The 20351-nt window shown below is 37.7% G+C and overlaps 1 protein-coding gene across 11 annotated transcripts in view; it reads right to left on the reverse strand.

Moving 5' to 3' along the window:
• PPP1R12B (protein phosphatase 1 regulatory subunit 12B) overlaps nt 1-20351 on the reverse strand; it is a 237926-nt gene that overhangs the window by 73243 nt on the left and 144332 nt on the right. For 10 of the 11 annotated variants that reach the window (XM_019028846.4, XM_019028839.4, XM_019028834.4 and 7 more), the window contains 3 exons: nt 19899-20088; nt 19699-19811; nt 18560-18601 (listed from right to left, as the gene is read on the reverse strand). In XM_019028846.4, the coding sequence (XP_018884391.3) occupies nt 18560-18601; nt 19699-19811; nt 19899-20088 (345 nt within the window). Of the gene's footprint in view, nt 1-13382; nt 13530-18559; nt 18602-19698; nt 19812-19898; nt 20089-20351 lie in introns of all 11 variants that reach the window. The other variant, XR_008673551.2, reaches the window with a different exon arrangement.

Consider the following 20351-nt stretch of genomic DNA (forward strand, 5'->3'; position numbering starts at 1 on the left):
CTTTATGCTTGAGCTATAAGAAGTTAAGTTTTTGTCACACTGAGTCTTTGAAAGTTTTCATTCCCTTGTTTGGTTGAATACTACTCTTTTTTTAAAAAAACAAACACTTTTATTTTAGGTTCTGGGGTACATGTGAAGGTTTGTTACATAGGTAAACTTGTGTCACAGGGGTTTGTTGCATAGATTAATCACCCATGTATTATGCCTAGTACCCAATAGTTATCTTTTCTGCTCCTCTCCCTCCTCCTACCCTCCACCCTCAAGTAGACCCCAGTGTCTGTTGTTTCCTTCTTTGTGTTCATAAGTTCTCATCACTTAGCTTCCACTTATAAGTGGCAACATGTGGTATTTGGTTTTCTGTTCCTGCATTAGTTTGCTAAGGATAATGGCTTCCAGCTTCATCCTTGTTCCCACAAAAGACATGATCTCACTCTTTTTTATGGCTGCATAGTATTCTATGGTGTATATGTACCACATTTTCTTTATCCAGTCTGTCACTGATGGGCATTTAGGTTGACTCTATGTCTTTGCTATTGTGAATAGTGCTACAATGAACATTCGCATGCATGTGTCTTTAGGGTAGAATGATTTATATTCCTCTGAGTATATACCCAGCACACAGACCAATGGAATAGAATAGAGAGCCCTGAAATAAGGTTACACACCTACAACCATCTGATCTTCGGCAAAGCTGACAAAAACAAGCAATGGGGAAAAGACCTCCTATTCAGTAAATGGTGCTGGGATAACTGGCTAGCCATATGCAAAAGACTGAAGCTAGACACCTTCCTTGCACCATATACAAAAATCAACTCAGGATGGATTAAAGACTTAAATATAAACCCCAAACTATAAAAACCCTGGAGATAACCTAGGCAATACCATCCTGGACATAGAAATGGGCAAAGATTTCATGATGAGGACACCAAAAGCAATCGCAACAAAAGCAAAAATTGACTAGTAGGATCTAATTGAACTTACGAGCTTCTGCACAGCAAAAGAAACTATCAACAGACTACTGACAACCTACAGGAGAAAATATTTGCAAACTATGCATCTGACAAAGGTATAATATGTAGCATCTATAAGAAACTTAAATTTACAAGAGAAAAACAAAACCCAATTAAAAAATGGGCAAAGGACAGGAACAGAGATTTTTCAAAAGAAGACATACATGCAGTCAACAAGCATATGAAAAAAAGCTCAATATCACTGATCATTAGAGAAATGCAAATCAAAACCACAATGAGATACCATCTCACACCAGTCAGAATGGCTATTAGTAAAAAGTTAAAAAAAAAAAAGAAAAGAAAAAACAAAACAAAACAAAACAAAAACCAGATGCTGGCAAGGTTGCAGAAAAAAGGAAATGCTTATACACTATTGGTGGGAGTATTCACTGTGTAAAGCAGTGTTGGCAATTCCTCAAAGAGCTAAAAGCAGAACTCTCCTTTCCAGGCTCTTTTCCTTCTTCTCTGATCATTTCCCTGCTGATCTCTTTCATAGGTACCTCTCCCCTTCTGCCATCTCAAACAGTGGTGTGCCCTGGCTCTGTTCTAAACTGTGTACTCTTTTCATAGCAGTGGCCCTCCTTAGCACCCTACAATCATTCTGATAATCGGCCTTCCCTGGGAAACATGCTCCTTTTGCTTGCCTTTGCTTCAGAATCATTGAGACATTGAACCACAGTTACACAGTGAGTCCCTCATATCCATCAGAATGCTGGGGAACAAAAGAAGTTGGGAATCACTGCTCTAAAAGCTAACCTTGGGAAATGTATTTTTCATCGCTTAAAACTATTATCAGCAAGCTGATACCTTCCAACTCTTTACTTCTAGCCCTGGAACTTCCCTATACTTCATACCCATGTATCTAATTGCCTATAGGACATTTACTTTCTTATGTCTGATAGGTACCTTGAACTCAGCATGTCCAAAAGCAAAATCATTATCTTCATCCCCAAACATATTCTTCCTCCTGAATTCTCAGTCTTATTAATGGCATATTATATATGCAGTCATCATAATAAAAAAATGAATATCATGCATTGCATTGTTCTCTATTCACAGAAAACATACCTAAATACTAGATATTCTTGTAAATATAATGAACAAGAAACAGGCTGGGCATAGTGGCTCACGCCTGTAATCCCAGCACTTTGGGAGGCTGAGGAGGGCGGATCACCTGAGGTCAGGAATTCAAGATCAGCCTGGCCAACATGGTGAAACACCATCTCTACTAAAAATACAAAATTTAGCCAAGGATGGTGGCTCACGACTATAATCTCAGCTACTTGGGAGGCTGAAGCAGTAGAACTGCTTGAACCCAAGAGGTGGAGGTTGCAGTGACATGAGATTGCACCACTGCACTCCAGCCTGGGCACTGGAATGAGACTCCAACTCATTCCAGACCCTGCCTTCAAGGAGTTCAGTCAGTTGGCAAATACAACATAGTATGATTACCACTCCATATTAAAGATAAATTCACAGTGCTAGGGGAAACCTAGTCTGGTCCAGGGAGGGGGTCAAAGGAAGGCTTCTTAGGGGAGGTGGTGCTTAACCTAAAACATGAATATGTTTTTAAAAAGTGGAGTAGGGAGAGGAAGAGGCAGTAAAGTAAGAGGAAGAGAATTCTAGAGAATGAAAATAACATGTATGAAAGCTCAAAGATGGGAGGAGATGAGACTGGTGAAATACTACCATATGAGCTGCCTTTATTTATTTAAAAATTTACCAAATGTAGGCACTGTGCTAAACCCTTTATATACATTATTACTGCTGTTCCTTGTATCAAGCCTACAAAACAAGGATAATAATCTCATTTTTACAGATTAAAGAACTTTCAGAGCTCAGAGAGGTTAAATTACTTTTCCAAGACCACCCAGCTAATAAGAGATGCAACAAGCTTTGAACCTAGGTCTTCTGGCTCCAAAGCCAATTCCATGCATCTTCCCAAATACCTTGGGACTGCTCTTTATGCTTTTATCATCCACATCTAGTAAAACATCAAATCCTGCTGAGTTTTCATATTTCTTACATTGTTCCATTCTCTCCATACCTACCATTAGAAACTCAGCACATTATCTTTCACCTGGACCCTAGGCTCTAATTGCTTTCTAGGCATAAAGGGGTATGTGTGTATGTATCACAATAAGTCAGATCGGCATGATCTCACTTTCACAACAAGAGATTCAACAACTGTCTGTATATGTATCATGGAAGAAATACTCCTGCTCTTTTCTAGGGCTAGCCCTGGAATATCCTAGAGCCTAGTCAGGTGACTTCTTTTCTGCTTTAATTATGCTTTTTGGTGATCTCACCCAGTCTTCTGACTCTAAATACCAGCACTAAAGCAATGACTTCCATGTCTGTATTTCTCCAGCTTTAATATCTCCCATAAAGTCCAAATTCCTAGTTGACAACTGTCTACTTGACATCTCAACTTGGATGTCTAATAGAAATATCCCTTGCCCTATTAAAATATGAGTATTTCGGGAGGCAGAGGCAGGAGAATTGCTTGAACCTGGGAGGTAGATGTTGCAGTGAGCCAAGATCATGTCATTGCACTCCAGCCTGGCCAACAAGAGCGAAACTCCATCTCAAAAAAAAAAAAAAAAAAAAAAAATTGTGGTATATATACATCATGGAATACTAATCAACCATAAAAAGGAATGAAATAATGACATTCATAGCAAATTGGATGGAGTTGGAGCCCATTATTCTAAGTGTAATAACTCAGGAATGGAAAACCAAATATCGTATGTTCTCACTTGTAAGTGGGAGCTAAGCTATGAAAAAGCAAAGGCATAAGAATGATATAATGGACTTTGGGGACTCAGGGGGAAGGGTGGAATGGGGATGAGGGATAAAAGACTACATAAGCCGGGCACGGTGGCTCACACCTGTAATCCCAGCACTTTGGGAGGCTGAGGCAGGTGGATCATGAGGTCAGGAGATCGAGACCAGCATGGCTAAGACAGTGAAACCCCATCTCTACTAAAAATACAAAAAAATTAGCCGGGCATGGTGGCGGGCACCTGTAGTTCCAGCTACTCAGGAGGCTGAGGCAGGAGAATCGCTTGAACCCGGGAGGCGGAGATTGCAGTGAGCCGAGATTGCGCCACTGCACTCCAGCCTGGGCGACAGAAGGAGACTCTGTCTCAAAAAAAAAAAAAAAAACTATATAGTGGGTACAGTGTACACTGCTTGCGTGATGAGTGCACCAAAATCTCTCAGAAATCGCCACCAAAGAATTTATTCATGTAACCAAAAACCACTTGTTCCCCAAAATTATTGAAATAAACTTTAAAAGACTCTGCTAATATATATAATATATATTATATATTATTATATTATGATATAATTGTTATATTTATATTAATAAATTATATTTTAAATTATTGTATAAATTTGGATATAATTTATATTGTATTATAAATTAATAAATACAAATTATATTATAAATTAATAAATAGTATAAATATTATTGTATTATATATTATATTAGTATAAATATATAATATATACTTGCCTGAATAAAACTTGTATTGGATAACTCCAATATCTATAATACATATCAAAAATAAATAAATAAAATGTGAGTATTATGAGGTCAGGAATTTTGTCTACCTTGTACATTTTTGCATCCCTAATGCATAGTGCCTGACATACAGTGGCTCATCAATAAATATATGTTGACTGAATAAACACATGCTGCATGAGAGCAAAAGACATCCCAAATGGGACTCGATTGTCCTAGAGGGTCTTTGAGAATTTGGTACTCTGGGTTAAATGTGTATTTCGGGAGGACAGAAAGGAGTAGAGGTTGGCTCTAAGCTTCTTTAGTGTGCTACAGTTAATCCTACTCTTTAATGATTGACCTACCTGGGATGTTAGCAATCCCTAAACATTATACCTCTAGGAACACTATCCATCAGACTTGCCTGTTAAGAATCACTTTGGAAGACCTTTACAATATAGATTTCCAGGACTTCCACCCGCTACCACCATGTCACCTCCTTATCCAGAATCTCAAGGGGAGAGGTCTAAAAACCTACATTGTAAACAAATAACCCCAGTGATTGCTATTGACAGGTTTGAAGGAGACTACTATAGAAGCTTTACCCATTAGGTTATTATAGTTGAAAATGGCTCAGCTTGCTGGATATCAGTATCTACACACGCCCTTAGCTCTAAGTCAAGAACTCCAGAAATGATACATAAACTGCCTAAATAATATTTCATTAGTTTTAGTCCAAAGTACTAGAGGTCACCAGTGATCTAAGAGAAGCCTTCTCATACAACATGTCATATATGGAGTTTTTTTAAAAGTACATATTCTATGAAGGCACATCTGTGTGAACATTTATTCTCAAGAAAGGATCTGATTTTGTTTATTTGGCACAAAATTAATTATGCCATCCCATGCTCAATTCCCACACCTTATATGAGTCTTTACTGTGACATATTAATGTCAGTTTTCATCACTTTTTTCCTTAAAATTGTTGAAGAATCGGGATTTCAGCTTGTCTTCCCCCAAATCCATCCCTTCTAACTATCATTTCAAGCAAGCACAGGGTCATCACTTTGAAGATTTCTGTCATCCCTCCACAAATCCCCAAAATGTTTTTCCTGCACATATTCAGTAAACTAAGCGTTGACAAGGCAAAAAGACTAGTAAATTCCATAATCTACTCCTAATTAAGGAATTCAAATGACAACAAGCAATTAAAGTGAATAACAGCAACTAACAATCTTCTGACAGACACTCTTCCAAGAACCTGTGAGCCTTAAAGGCAAATTTACTTATGGTCATAATCTACAAAAGCTGAATTTCAAGTATTAAGTGATTATATATTCCCAACTATAATCTTAGCTAACCTCAAAGACTGGTCCTTGGGAAGTAAGAAGGAATAGGATCAGATGAGAAAAACAGATAGGGACATGCTAGGAGAACTATTTCAGACTTTCTCCTCAAAAGGTAATGAACTAAAACATAACAGAGAGACTATATTTAAAATGACATGGAAGCAACTCCCCCTCTCTCCTTCACTTTCTCATTCAGGAAGTTTTACAGCTTGCTTCCTGCTGCATGACCGAAACTCATTAATGCTGCCCCAAACAACATTTATCCCTCTAAACACATGATGTTCCCCAACAAACTGTTGCTGATAACAAAGAATCAGGGGAATTGGCACAATGCTGAGTTATCAGAGAAGTGCTTGGATGAGAGAAAATTGACATTTGGAGTTATGTTGACATTAGCAAATACTTTCTCTATCAGTAACCTAGAGCAGAGGCCAGCAAACTGCAGCGTGGCCTGCAGGCCAAATCCAGTCCACCGGCCTGCTTTTGTAAATAAAGTTTTATTGGAACATAGTCACTCCCATTTAGTTACATATTGTCTGTGGCTGCTTTCCCATTACAACAGTGGAGTTCAGTCATTGCAACAGATTACGTGGCCAGTAAAGTGGAAATATTTACTATCAGGCCCTTTTCATAAAAAGTTTGCTGACCTAGAGCATCACGTGCCAAAGATGAAGTGAGGCTGCTACCACTGTCCCACCACCAACATGTTCTGCCGGAGAATAGGTATAAACATCTGCTTTCCCTATCAGCCTCAGAAAGGCAGAGTGTTGACTCTTCACAACAGCCAGCAAGTAGTAGCTATACCAGACATTTGGAGAAATGAGAAATACAGCATTCAGTCACCATAAACAGCCCCATGTTTCACCCATTTGGCATATCACTTTTGAAAGTCCTCCAACTCCTAAAATGCCATCTTAAAGTATACAATGTTTTACTTGGTGACATAATACTCAAACATGTTGTTTGCCTCTTAAAATGCTTCTGTTTCCTGAAAAAATTTTTCAGAAACATAACAAGAGCTATAAGCTCCAAGACCATAATAAGTACTTGTATTATGTATTATGCTAGGTATTAATTTGCCAATGGATTTTTAGAACTTCCCTGCTTTCCTCTTGGTAGCCAATAATACTGACATAGTTTAAGGTGTAAGAGTTCAGGTTGTAATAAAACATTTTTAAAAATTTAAACTATAAAAAAGTTAAGAGTTTCTTAAAAGTACATATTCTATGAAGGCACATCTGTGTGAACATTTATGTACCTTAAAGGATCATACTAGGTTACAAAACTATGGTTTCTCTATGAAGAGATTCATGTCACTAAATGGCTGCTATCTGATCCTTGAACTTGCTTTACTGAAGACTGAGACAGTATGGAGAAAAATTAAAATTGGGAGGTGGTGGCCATTCATCTTTACATTTTTACAAGCTTTATACAGGAAGCTTTACAGCTTGGGATAGGTAGTCCTACTATCCTACCTTTGAGATTCTACCAAAATAACACTTCTAAAGGTAATGTCTGTTAGTGCCTTAAGCTCAACATTCCTGCTGGGGCAAATCTATAAACATTCCATTTGCTGAAAAAGGACTTCAAATCCCACATCAAGCTTTCTACCTCAATCATGGGGCTAGAACTCTAACATTAGCTAAGCTTAAGCCATGGTTAAGGCTCTCCAGCCATGCTATCAACAGGAGAAATGAATACTTCTGTAACCGAGGTAACTCTTAGACTCCAACTGAAAGAGAAACAATTATTCCTGGGGCTGTCTATGATCAAAGCCATCATAGGACTACTTTGATAAAAGAGTTGAACCCAAGTGCTTTGAAGACAACCTTATAAAATTGTCATCATAGTAATGATGGTGTCCCAGGAATGCTCAAGTTGACAATGATCCTTTTCTAAAGAATGTCATTAGTTGGTTTTGAATACGTTTTTTAAAAAGAAAAACTTTGGAAAAATACCAGCAGGAAATTCACTAGAATGTTAATAATTTCTTCTGAAAAGTATAGTTATGGATGGTTATGGACAATTTTTTCTCAGCTTTCATAGCTGAAACAATCCCTTTTCATAACAAATATTTTTAACACCCCCTTACTATCCTGAAATAAAAATCACTGATATAAAACTAAAATCATTTAAAAAATAACAGAATATGAAGAAGAAATAAAGAGCAAAGCACTTTATAATAAAATATGTATTTTAATGTGTTAATGCTTGGGCCAGTAAACTAGAAGGCATAAAGAAGCAGTCAGAGATTTGGATGCATCATATAGTTACCATGAAGGCAGAGGTTAAATGCAGATCTATAGAATGTGTAGCATGATGTACTCATTATGTAAGTGGCATTGCTGTCAGGGATAAATAAAACTAAGAGCAGTTTCTCTTCATTTACATGGTGGTTGAATTTTTAGAACTGTCTTCCTCCCCACTGCCCCTCAAAAATGAGCTTAAACATAAAATCAAGTTTGGTTTTAGACTCAGATAACTGATAGGTTTTCATCTATGACTGTCAAGGGAGACAGTCAAAAGTCAAGCAAGCTTCAGGATACTTGTTTGATATGGGGCATTTTAGGATATCTAGCATCTCTCACCCTTTCCACTTAATGCATGCAGAACATCCCCCATCGCTGTATTCCCTGAAAGTAGCCCTATGAATTTTTACAACCTCCTCTAGCAATTCTCCTGCTGCTTTTGAGAGCTACCACTTTATATTTTTCTATACTTCATGAATTTTCTTTAATGAAATTTACTATCTTTTATAAACATTTTTTTAAAAAAGCTCCAGCAGAGTTTTAAGCTCATCTGTGTTCCTATAATAAAAAGACATAAGGTCACAAGTCACTAACACAAACTAATATCTTGAAAGCAATTGGAGGAAGAAGAAGAAATCAAAAAAAGAAAAGGTCAAGAAGTTAACTATACTATCCTTAGTAGCTGGATAAACCTTTCACATCTTTGGATGAGATGCATGAGAGAAGTCCAAACAGATACCTCAAAGATCAATTTATTCTATCTTAAAAAAGATTTATGATTAAAGCAGAATTCACTGATGTAATGGGACACTAGGTCCAAAAATTACAGGGTCTCAAAGGAATACATGTGAGCTTTGATTACTGAGATTTCCTGGGCAACAGCACGACCTAAAATTAATAGAGTCCATAAAAGGAAGATGCCAAAAGAAACTTTGTTCTTAAGATGGTTTATACAGCTTGGGCTACAGCAAGACACAACCCATATATAGAAAATCACAGCATCTGCAGTATTTTAAGAAACTATAGTTGCAAAGCAAGAGCAAATGTATAGTGAGAGGAAAGATCCTTCGAGGCCAATGCGGAGTCAACCACTAGAGAAGATTCTTCAGTGCATGCTGGATAACAGGCAGCTTCCCACATACAGAGTTGGTTGGCTGCCATTTCTCAGTCTCTATCTTTTTCCCTGGGACTGCGCATTGTCATCAATTGCAGAAATCCAGGACAGCTTGCTTTTCTACACGTGGAATGCCTGCCAATTCCCAGAGGCTGGCTACCACAGGACTGTTTATAACAGCCATTGCTTATCAAGTTTACCCTTACTTTTATATCCTTATGAACATTATCATGTTATCAAATTTCTCAGACTTTTCAAAACCCTTTCATTCTGGGGACGAGCTATCTTTTCCTTTTAAAAAAAAAATCTGCCTAAACAGGTTAAGAGGAGAAAAATCTATATTTTATTATCTCTTTAAGTCTGTTAAAAGCAACAGAGGCTTGCTTAAAAAATAGATTTTCGTTGTTATGTAATATACTGCAAAAGAAAATTACTTTACTACATAAATAACTATTAGATAGCTCACCTACCATGTCTTTAAACTTAGTCAAACTGTTGTTCTAACTCCACAGCGCAATCTTGTCTGGGAAATACCTTACCATATTAGGCAATCGAGCCCCAGAGAGAGAGGAAAACAAAACAGACTTAGGATTTTACCTAAAAGGAGAATGGCAAAAATACTGACTGGTGGTGGAGAGTGGACAGAAAGTCGCTGGATACCCTCCAGCAGATAAAGTGGTTTCACAAGATTAAAAAATTCTGCTGGAGAGAAAGGATCCAGCAAATAGCCAGAAGCAACGCTGTGAAAAATTGGAGAAAAAGGGCTGCTATTTACTCAAAGGAAGAAGGTGGGAAAAAATAGTAAAGATCTCTGAAACTAGGACTGTTGGAAGCACTGGCAAAGAAGCATAAATAGGATGGGTTATTTAGGCATAAAAATGAAAGCCTGCTTGCTTGACAGAGAAGCTGCAGGGACTTGACTTGATCAGATGCTTAACAGGTTCTAAACACAATTTGAAACATTTAGTTCTTGTTCCTTTCCTTTCTACTCATTTCTTTCCCCCTACTTCAGCAATCTCCTTTAAAACTTATTCCTCAAAATTCTTCAGTTATGTGTCAGAACACATGTTGGAGTTATAGAAGATTTGGGGCTACTTCTGTGACTCTCCAAATAATCCAATCTTTAAGGATAAATTAATAACTTCAAAATCATGTGATCCTAAGGCCAATAAAAGTATTCCGAAAGCCTTACTCTCATCCCGATGTAGGAACTTGTAGATTTGGAAAATAATTTAAATGGATTGTAATCATCTCTATTTAAATGTATTAGCTCATTTTCATTTCACAACTCTAAGAGGTAGACTATTATTACCCCTACTTTACAGATGAGCAAACTGAGGCATAGAAAGGTTAAATAACCTATCCAAAGTAGTTAAATGGTTAAGCTGGGGTTAAATGCAGGGAGTCTAGCTCCTGGGTGTGTCCTCTTAACTATTATGCTATATTATTTGTCATAACAGTATGTAATATGATATAAGAGATATAACAGATATAAAGATACAAATTTGGAAGGTAGTGCAACAGCTGTGCACTAGGACTACAACTATGTGACACTAGCAAGGTACTTAATCTCCTGGGCCTCAGCTGTTAACTTTAAAATGACAGTGTTAACTAGGTGGCCTTTAAAGTATTTTTTAGCTTTAAATTTAGTCTGTAACTGTCATTCTAGCCACCCCAGAGAAATCAAATTTTAATATACAGTAACAACTTTTAGGTGTTGTTTTATTTCTAATAAAAGTTTTTCCAAGAGTCTTCTTTTTTTGGGGGGGACAGGGTCTCGCTCTGTTGCCCAGACTGATGTGCAGTGGTGCGATCTTGGCTCACTGCCACCTCCGCCTCCTGGGTTCAAGCGATTCTCATGCCTCAGCCTCCCGAGTAGCTGGGATTACAGGTGGGCGTTATCACACCCAGCTAATTTTTGTATTTTTAGTAGAGATGGGGTTTCACTGTTGACCAGGCTGGTCTCGAACTCCTGACCTCAAGTGGTCCATCTGCCTCGGCCTCCTAAAGCGCTGGGATTACAGGCGTGAGCCACCACGCCGGCCCCAAGAGTCTTCTTAACTGAAATTGAAGTGACATTTATTCAAAGATGTAATAGAGCTGAAGAAAATTTGGCAAAGGAGACCAAGAGGTAAGTTAACAGATCATTTGCAGACGTGGTAATTAATAGAATCCCTCTGATGTAGTAAGAAGAGTCTTATGACATCCCTGGACTTCAAAGGCCTCTAGACAAGGTTGCAGAAAGGAAGCAATTTCTAGTTCAAAAGACACCAGAAGATGCCCTGGAATGTCCAGGTCTCCTATACCATTGCATGGCCCATTTATAAACAGACTGAGCAGATTTCATGGGAAATAGCCCTCGAAAAAATAAAAAAGGTAAAATAAGAACAATGATAAAACTGCCTATTGTTCCACATGTTTTGTTTGATTTCGTTTTGGAAAAAGGGGGAAACTGCATCCATATTCTCAGGGTCAGGTACCAGGATTACTCAGTTTCCTTTGCTGATTCTTCCCCTTCTCCTCACTTTGAATTTCGAAGTGCTCCAGGGCTCTTTCGGTCTCTTCTCTGTCTACATTCATTCTCTTCGTGGTCACATTCAATCTCATGGTTTTAAAATCCAATCTTTAGGTTTACTGATATCCAAGATGTAGTTCCAGCCTCGCCCTTAAACCTGAATTGCAGATTCCTACATCTAACTGTCCTCTTGACATTTCCATGTAGAAATATGTCAATCAGACCTATTAGATTTAACAATTCTAAAACCAAAACCAAATGTCTACTTTTCCCCCACCAAATGTATTCTGTATTCTTCCTGTAGTATTCTCCATCTCAATTAATAAAATTCCACGCTTTTAGTTGCCTTAGCTAAAAAGTCTTAGTGTCAACCTTGACCTTCTGTTTTCTCACCTGATATCCAAGAAAACAGCAAATCTCATTGGTTCTAACTTCAAAATATATCCTGAATATGACAACTTCTCAGCATCTTTACTGCTTGCTATTATCCTGGTACAAACCACCGTCAGTTTTCTCCTGGATTACTGTATTATAATGGCCTCCTAACTGATGTCCCTGCTTCCACTAATGTCCTCCCAGAGTACATTCTCTAAAATAGCAGGCAGTAATCCTTTAAAATATAAATATAATCATGTCACTCTTGTGCTCAAAACTACAAAAGCCAAAGTTCTTATAATAACTTATCAGTCTATGCCATTTGGCCTTCTTGCACATTCCACTGTAGCCACACTGATTTTTTTTAACCTGTCCTCAAGCATGCCGGACACCTATCTTAGGGTCTTTGCAATTGCTATTCCCTCTGTCCATAACACTCTACCCCTACATATCCACATAGTTTCCCACCTTGCTTCCTTGAAGACTAGGCTTAAATCATATTTTCTCAGTAAGGCCTATCCTGACCACCCTACTTATAATGTCAACCTCCTTCCATGTTGGCACTTCTGATTCCTCCTTAGCCTACTCTATATGGTTTTTCCATAGCACGTATCACCTTTTAACATAGTATTTACTTTATATATTTATTTTGTCTGTCTCCCCCACTAGAATGTAAATTCCATAAGAGCAGGGCTGTTTGTTCATTGTTGCATCCCCAGAATCTAGAAAAGTGCTTGATCATAATCGGCACTTAAAAGCACTTGTTGAATTAAGATGCTTACAAAAGTGAAGGCAGGACAAAATGGAAAATGCATTTAGTGGCTTTTGGTATATTTCTATTTATTTCTATGGCATTTATTTTCTGTTAAAGTTCAAAACTCAGCTCTGCTAGCAAATTCCAATTGTGTTCTTTCATGTAGTTTGAAAACCTTGCATTTAATAGCTTAACTCTTTTAGAAGACTTTTACCAACAGATCTCTCCACGAGCATACCCCCAGTTATCTAAGGCAGGTACCTTGATATCTATAATTTAGTAACTCTTTAACACTATCTCCTTTACCAATCAGTTTTGAGGGATGATTAGTAATCCAGACCTACTGATTGCATTCTGGATGGGGACAGCTACATTGCCAACTTTGAGGGTAAGGTTTCAGTGATTTTGTTCAGATTGAGTGCCACCTGATTTATCTAAAAGCAAAAGAGATTCTAGGGGAAAAGAAAAGTATGAAAAGTCTTACTTCCTGACATACATAACTACCCACCTATGTCAAGGACAGCAGAAGAATGCTGATGCTCTACCCACTGAATCTTGATACTCTGAGTAGGCTTTTAAGTTGTCCTTCAAGAAGACGTTCCTTCACTCAAGGAGGTGAGATGCTACTAGCAAGTCAATTCGAACATGTAACCTGCTGAGTAAAAAAACCAAATGGATGAATAAGGAATAGAAAAGGATGTAAGTCCTAATTTCAGGTTTGCTTCACTACAGTCAAACAAAGAGGTTCCCTGAAAAAAGGTACAGGTTGCTCACCTAGCAGAGATGTCATGCCCAAATAATTCTTAATTTCTCTGAGCCTCAGTCTTCTTAACCATAAAATTGGTTCCTAATCCAAGATATCTCTAGATTCTCTTCCAATCCTATGATACCAAAAGTTGGGAGGCAAGTACCTTGACTACACTGAACCGGGTCCTTCAACAATTCCTTAAAAACAAACGCAATTTGTCTTCTGCTCAGCTTTAGGGCACCATTCTGCCTGTTCACCAACATCTTTTCTGTTGACCACTTGTGCCCTCTAGTGATAAATTCAATTATACAACAGGATTGGCTTGGAAAACAGCTCCAGAGCAAACAGGGAAAACAGTAAGAAAGCAATAGATAAAACTCAATGTAAAGAAAATGGAATCCAGGCCAAAGATGCAGGTAAAAAAAGATAGAAATAATCCAAATGGTCATTATCTTCTGTGGCATGCCTATGCTTGTTCCCTCCAGGGCAAACATTCTATGTGATTACTACTATAGTAAAGAAAACAGCAAACACACTGCTGAATATAAAAGCATTTTCAGATATAATTAGAATAACCCTATTCCTCAAATTAAGATGCAGATTATTTTTCATTCAGAAAGACAAAGGATCTATTAAGATTCTCAGAGACTGTCATATACCTAATGTGGATAAACAAAACAGAATTGTTTTTAAACACATCTGTCAAGGAGGTGCTAAGATGTCAATTTTACATATTCATTGTTAGTTTCACTGGTTCATGGATTTACCAGTGGAGATGGGTTCAGACTAAAACCATGCACTATGTTGGGCTTAAGTAGGGTCCCCAGCCTTCTAAGCATGTTCCTTGCTGTCCCCAGCATAGCAATGCATGACTAGTCTATCACATACTCTCTTTTTAAAAATTTTAAATTGATGCATTATAATAGTACGTATTTGTGTGGTATGAAGTGATATTTCAATATATATATGCAATATGTAATGATCAAATCAAGGTAATCAGCATATCTAGCATCAAAAATAATTTCTTTATGTTAGGAACATTCAAAATCCTCTCTTCTAGCTATTTGAAAATATACAATAAATTATCATTAACTATATTCACCCTTTAGTGCTATAGAACACTAGAACTTATTCCCCTTACCTGTAATTTTATATCTGTTAACCAACCTCTGACTATCTCCCTTTTCCAGACTCCAGTAACCACAGTCCTACTCTCTACTTCTATGAGCTCAACTTTTTAAGATCCTACATATGAGAGAGAACATGAGGTATTTATTTTTCTGTGACTGACTTATTTCACCTAACATAATGGCTTCCAAGATCATTCATGTTGCTGTGAATGACATAATTTCATTTTTCTTTATGGCTAAATAGTATTCCACTATGTACATATACCACATTTAATTTATCTGTTCATCTGTTAATGGACATTTAAGTTGATTCCATATCCTGGCTATTGTGAATAGTGCTGCAATAAACATAGGGGTGCAGATATCTCTTTGAAAGACAGAGAGACAGTGAGAGTGAGAGAGAGAGAGAGAGCAAGAGAGAGAGACAGCGAGAGCACCAAATCCTAACCACTAGACCACCAGGGAGCATCATCTCTTTGATACACTGTTTTTCTTTCCTCTGGATAAACACCCAGTAGTGGGACTGCTGAATCATATGGTAGTTCAATTTTTAGTTTTTGAGGAACCTCCATACTGTTTTCCATAATGGCTACACTAATTTATATTCCCACCAATAGTGTATTAAGAGTTTCTTTTTCTCTATATCCTCACCAGGTTTTGTTATTTTTTGTCTTTTTGATAACAGCCATTCTAACAGGTCAGATGATCTATTTCATTGTGGTTTTGATTTGCATTTCCCTGACCAAATATTCTATTGATAGCAAACATTATGGCCATTCCTGGCCATAAATCTTACCTGTATATAAATGTTGGTTACATTTTTCTTGGTATATAAAAAAGGAAATGAACCTCAGTGACCTCAACAGAGATTTAGTTTAAGCAACAGAAAGGTCTTAAACCACGTTGTTGTCACTGCTATACAAGTGAAGTATTAAACAATCTTCTTTTGAAATCTTTAAGAAGGGGGGAAAACCATAGATATTTTGAATTATTTAGGTCTAACTCTGACTGGAGGCATAAGATAAAGATAATAACCGTTGGAGCTTCCTTTCTACCATTAAAATTAAATATTATTGGCTGGGCATTGTGGCTCATGCCTATAATCCCAACATTTTGGGAGGCCAAGGCAGGAGGATTGTTTGAGCCCAGGAGTTCGAGACCAGCCTGGGCAACGTGGTGAAACCCCATCTCTAGAAAAACTCCAAAAATTAGCTGGGTGTGGTGGCTTGTGCCTGTAGTCCCAGCTACTTGGGACACTGAGGTAGTAGGATCACTTGAGCCTGGGAGGTTGAGGCCGCAGTGAGCCATGACTACATCACTGCACTCCAACCTGGGCGAAAGAGCAAGACCCTGTCTCAAAAAAAAAAATTAAATATTACTGCTGGTTAATTTCTATCTTTTCCATTCAGTTCTCTGTCCTGAGAGGCAACCACTCTTCTGATTTCTATCACCATAGATTAGTATCACTTATTCTTGAGCGTTAATGATGAAACGTTTTAAGGTGATGGAAAAGTTCTATATCTTGATTTGGGTAGTGGTTATACTGGTACATACAAGTGTCAAAACCCAGCAAACAGTATATTTAAAATCTGTGCATTAATTGTAAATTATATTTCAGTTATAAAAAAACCAAGATATTGGAGTCTTGGGAAGAGATAACTTTAAAAATAATAGATATTATCATTCTCAAGGAGTGGACTAGGGAAGAGAAGGAAGCCGGCATGACCTCAATAGCAGATATAGTTTTATTGAACTAAAAACCAAGAAAGGAAAGAGTTGTCCTGGCTTCTCAACTGTATCCATGCTGATTAGCTAACAGCACCATTTCAATAGAATGCCCTCCGCTTTAACTGGCTCATTTGTTGTTGCAGAGCTGAGTCAACTGTACTGCCTGAAGGATGAAAATGGAGCTGGGGTAGAGAGGTGGTCATAAGATACTACTGATTGTCTTGAAATAGAAATGTAGGAATTTACACTAGGCCATGACCAGGCATGTGGCTCTGCAGGCCCATATAGATAATGGCATCATGCCTGCTAGCATTAGGAGAGAGCGCTCAAGGGAGAAAAACAGTTAAGAATTTAACTAAAAGAAATGAAACAAGCAAATATAAGACTTTTACAAAAAGGATGCCTCACCCTATGCTGATTCATTATCGGCCTTTCTTCCTGCACTATTGGTGAGGCTGGAGATTGGCACTTGGAATATATTTCTTATAGCAACCTTAGCTTATCTGCATAAATTCAAATGTACCAGTCCACAGATAATGGGCTGTTTATTCTTTTTGATTCACATTGTTGTTTTCTTGACACATGGTAAAAACTAGTAGATGCCTTATGCAATTGGATGTGTGGAGTATTTTTTAGTCTGACAAATGCCTTTCACATCAAACCGCAACAGTCTCTGCTTTTCTTCATACTTTCAAGTCAACAGTCCTAAAGTAAAATTCCCTAGGAAGTACTGCATCAAGATCATCTTAATTTTCCTTACTTGGTACCCTCTAGGCTATGATTTTCCAGTGCCAAGAAGTTTAGAAAAGTAGAGAATAGAATTTTCACTGGCAAAAGACATTCTTATGACAACAAAGCCTTCTCTTTTGCAATTCCCTGGATTTAAATGGCCTATGTAATTCTGTATGGATAATGTTCCATTTCAGTACTCTATAATCTATAACTCAGATCCTCTGAGTTATATTTCCTGAGTCATATATGCTTTGAGTTATAATTCCCCAAAGGAACTTTCCTATATTCACTCTTCCTATCTCCAAAAGCCTTTCCAAGCCCCTTGAAGAAACTAAGAGTTGCTATAATTCATACACATACACACATGCACACACTCGTGCCCCAAGGAACCTCTATATACTATTTCCACACCACATAGCTTGCCTTTATGAAGTACCCCCAGCTTCAACCAAGGGCAGGCAATTCTCACCTATGTCACCGTTAGTCATTAAAGGCACTACTTTCTAGAAGGCTACTATTGTCTGTTTTGGATCTAGACAAAAATATAGGCAGATCAATGACAATATATTATTTATATCTTCTCTGCTAAAGATGAGTTAGATGTTAATTTTCAGTACAGGTTATTAAATATACTCTGAGAATATACTTCCAATAAGTTGTAGGATACAAAAGGTCATCTTTTTACATAATTTCAATAGAAAAGCACATGTATTTCAATTAATTTAGTCAGAACCAAATTCCTTCCTTCTTGGAAAACAGTACTAAAAAGAAAACCACCACCAATCATGTCTGAGTGGCTTACAGGAGCCTGGAGTATCTTCAGAAAAGCTGAACTTAGGCCTTTCACTGCAGGGAAGAGTTGGATGTCAGGCCTTAAAAGGGCAGAGTTATGTAAGATGCCAGATGTTTAATCTTATCTCAAAGTCAAATATAAATGACTTGGGGACTGTCTGATGTTTTACATTCTCCACATTTACGTCCCTCTCTATTAGTGCGGCTCCAAAAAGGAACTGGTATCACTCTTCACTTTTCATTCAAAGATTTCAAAGTACTTCATATAATCCAATAACATACAAGAGAGAAAATGATGGATCCTATAACAGTGTGAAAGACTGGCAGCAGGCATAGAAAAATGTAGGAAACTGCTTCAAGAGCACAGGCATTGTTACACCATATGAGAAAATAGTACCACAAACTAACACCTGCCCCATCTCTTAGAGGAATGTCTATCTCCAAACTCCTTCTCAACTAAAATCTGCATTAAGTCTTGCCCTTTCTTCTACTAAAATTACATACAAGAGCAAGACTGTGCTCTCAAGAGACATGCTTCACTGGCTTGTCACTTACCCACGTTTCTTTGACCTCCTCAGAGCCATCAGTTTCATCCTCCTAAAAAAGAAAAGGGAAGAAAATCAAGAGGCTCATTGTCACAGACATCCTTGAAAGCAACAAGGTCAGATCCCATCAATTATGCATCTTGGCATTTCAAACATGGGCAATGAGAATTGACTTCCAAGTGATGCTCTGTTACTGCTACTTTTCACAGCCATCACAGGCAGGCAACTTAGAAATGTCACCTGTAGTCTAAAAAGTCAAATCAACCGCAGTTGGAAAAGGGATATCTTTAAGACAGACAGACAAGACAGACAGACTTAATTTCATCTCTGTCAATACTTATCAGTCAATTTAGCCCTAAAACGATGAAATATTTTTATCTAAAAAATAATTTATAATGAATGACTATTACTGTCTCATTTCTTGTCTCACTGAATAAAGTGTGTCCAATTTTCAAAGGAGTCATTGGTAGGCAGGGTCGTCTTGTCCAAGTTATTGGCCACTTGTTCTTTAAAATGCCAATAACAAGGTTGAATGAGAAGGCTACAGAACAAGATATGGAAGAGGATGAATGGAACTACTGAATGTGTATTTGTAGTTAGTAAACATTGGCATATCTGTCTTTATTTTAAAGCCAAAGTTCATCTATTTTATGTTATTTGTTCCACTTTTTCTCTAAAACAGTAAAACTAAGTGAACTTGTATTACTTAGAGGTTTTAAGTTCCTTGAACTTCTTGTAGTACTCCTACAATATTTAGTTAGAATCTCTGCTCATATGTGGCATTAAGATATTGTTGACTCACTACATGACATTCAGGGAATATTAGGAAGGACTACTAAAACTCGACAAGCTTATTCACTTGTTATATTTGTTTATATGGCTGTTGTATATTTCCAGTTTTTTAATTCTTGCCAATTATTTACTGAGTGCCTACCATGTGCTTAGCACTGTACTAGATACTGGGAATCTAGCAGGAACATACCAAATGAGTCCCACACTAGTTAGGTCTTTCTTCTCTTTTCCTCAGTAATACTTCCTGAGAAACTGCAAGATTCATGGCACCATGCAGGACTCTTTCTTTTAAACTCAACTGAAAGAATGGTGACCAAGAGTAATATGATATGCCTCAGCACAGACCAATCCACTTACATCCTTTGTCCAGAAATTGATGCCTGTGCCTCTTCGTCGTTCCTTGGGCCGCCTCCTCTCTCGGACGGACAGCCTCTTAGAGGACTGCTCATCCAAATCTGCTTCTTCATTCTCTGGCCAGAGATAAAATAAAGTATGAACTTTAAGAATCTGGGGATGTGCACTGTGGAGGGGCCTGTGTCTTTTGAAGCTCTACATACCATTTTTGTCCATTTCCTTTGCAGTTGTAGTGTTTGTGGTAGTCTTTGAACTCTCAGAATCAGGGATTGAAAATCTATTTGTCCATAGCAGGTGGGAACTGGTGTAGAGTGAGGGTCTTGATGTAGAAGGAGAGGCTGGCGTGGTGGGTTTGTCTGGCTGAGCTGGGCACCTCAGGCGATGACAGATAGGCTGGAAATAATCCACAATATGAGATACTAGAAATCAAGTCCATCTAAAGAGTAAGGACAGCAGGTTTATACAAAATGTTTTTTTTCTATATTAAGGGGCTTATATGAGTAGATGATGATCAATATTGAGTACCTGGTAATAGGTACTCAATACATGAACTAAGCTAAAGTTAGTTAATTAGACAAAAAAAAAAAAAAAAAAAAAAACAGCTGCTAGACTCCTACTCTGAGAATCCCATCATGTTGAGAGCAGTTCAAGCAAAT

This window comes from Gorilla gorilla, chromosome 1 (assembly GCF_029281585.2).
Source record: "Gorilla gorilla gorilla isolate KB3781 chromosome 1, NHGRI_mGorGor1-v2.1_pri, whole genome shotgun sequence".
In the NCBI taxonomy this organism is placed as follows: domain Eukaryota; kingdom Metazoa; phylum Chordata; class Mammalia; order Primates; family Hominidae; genus Gorilla; species Gorilla gorilla.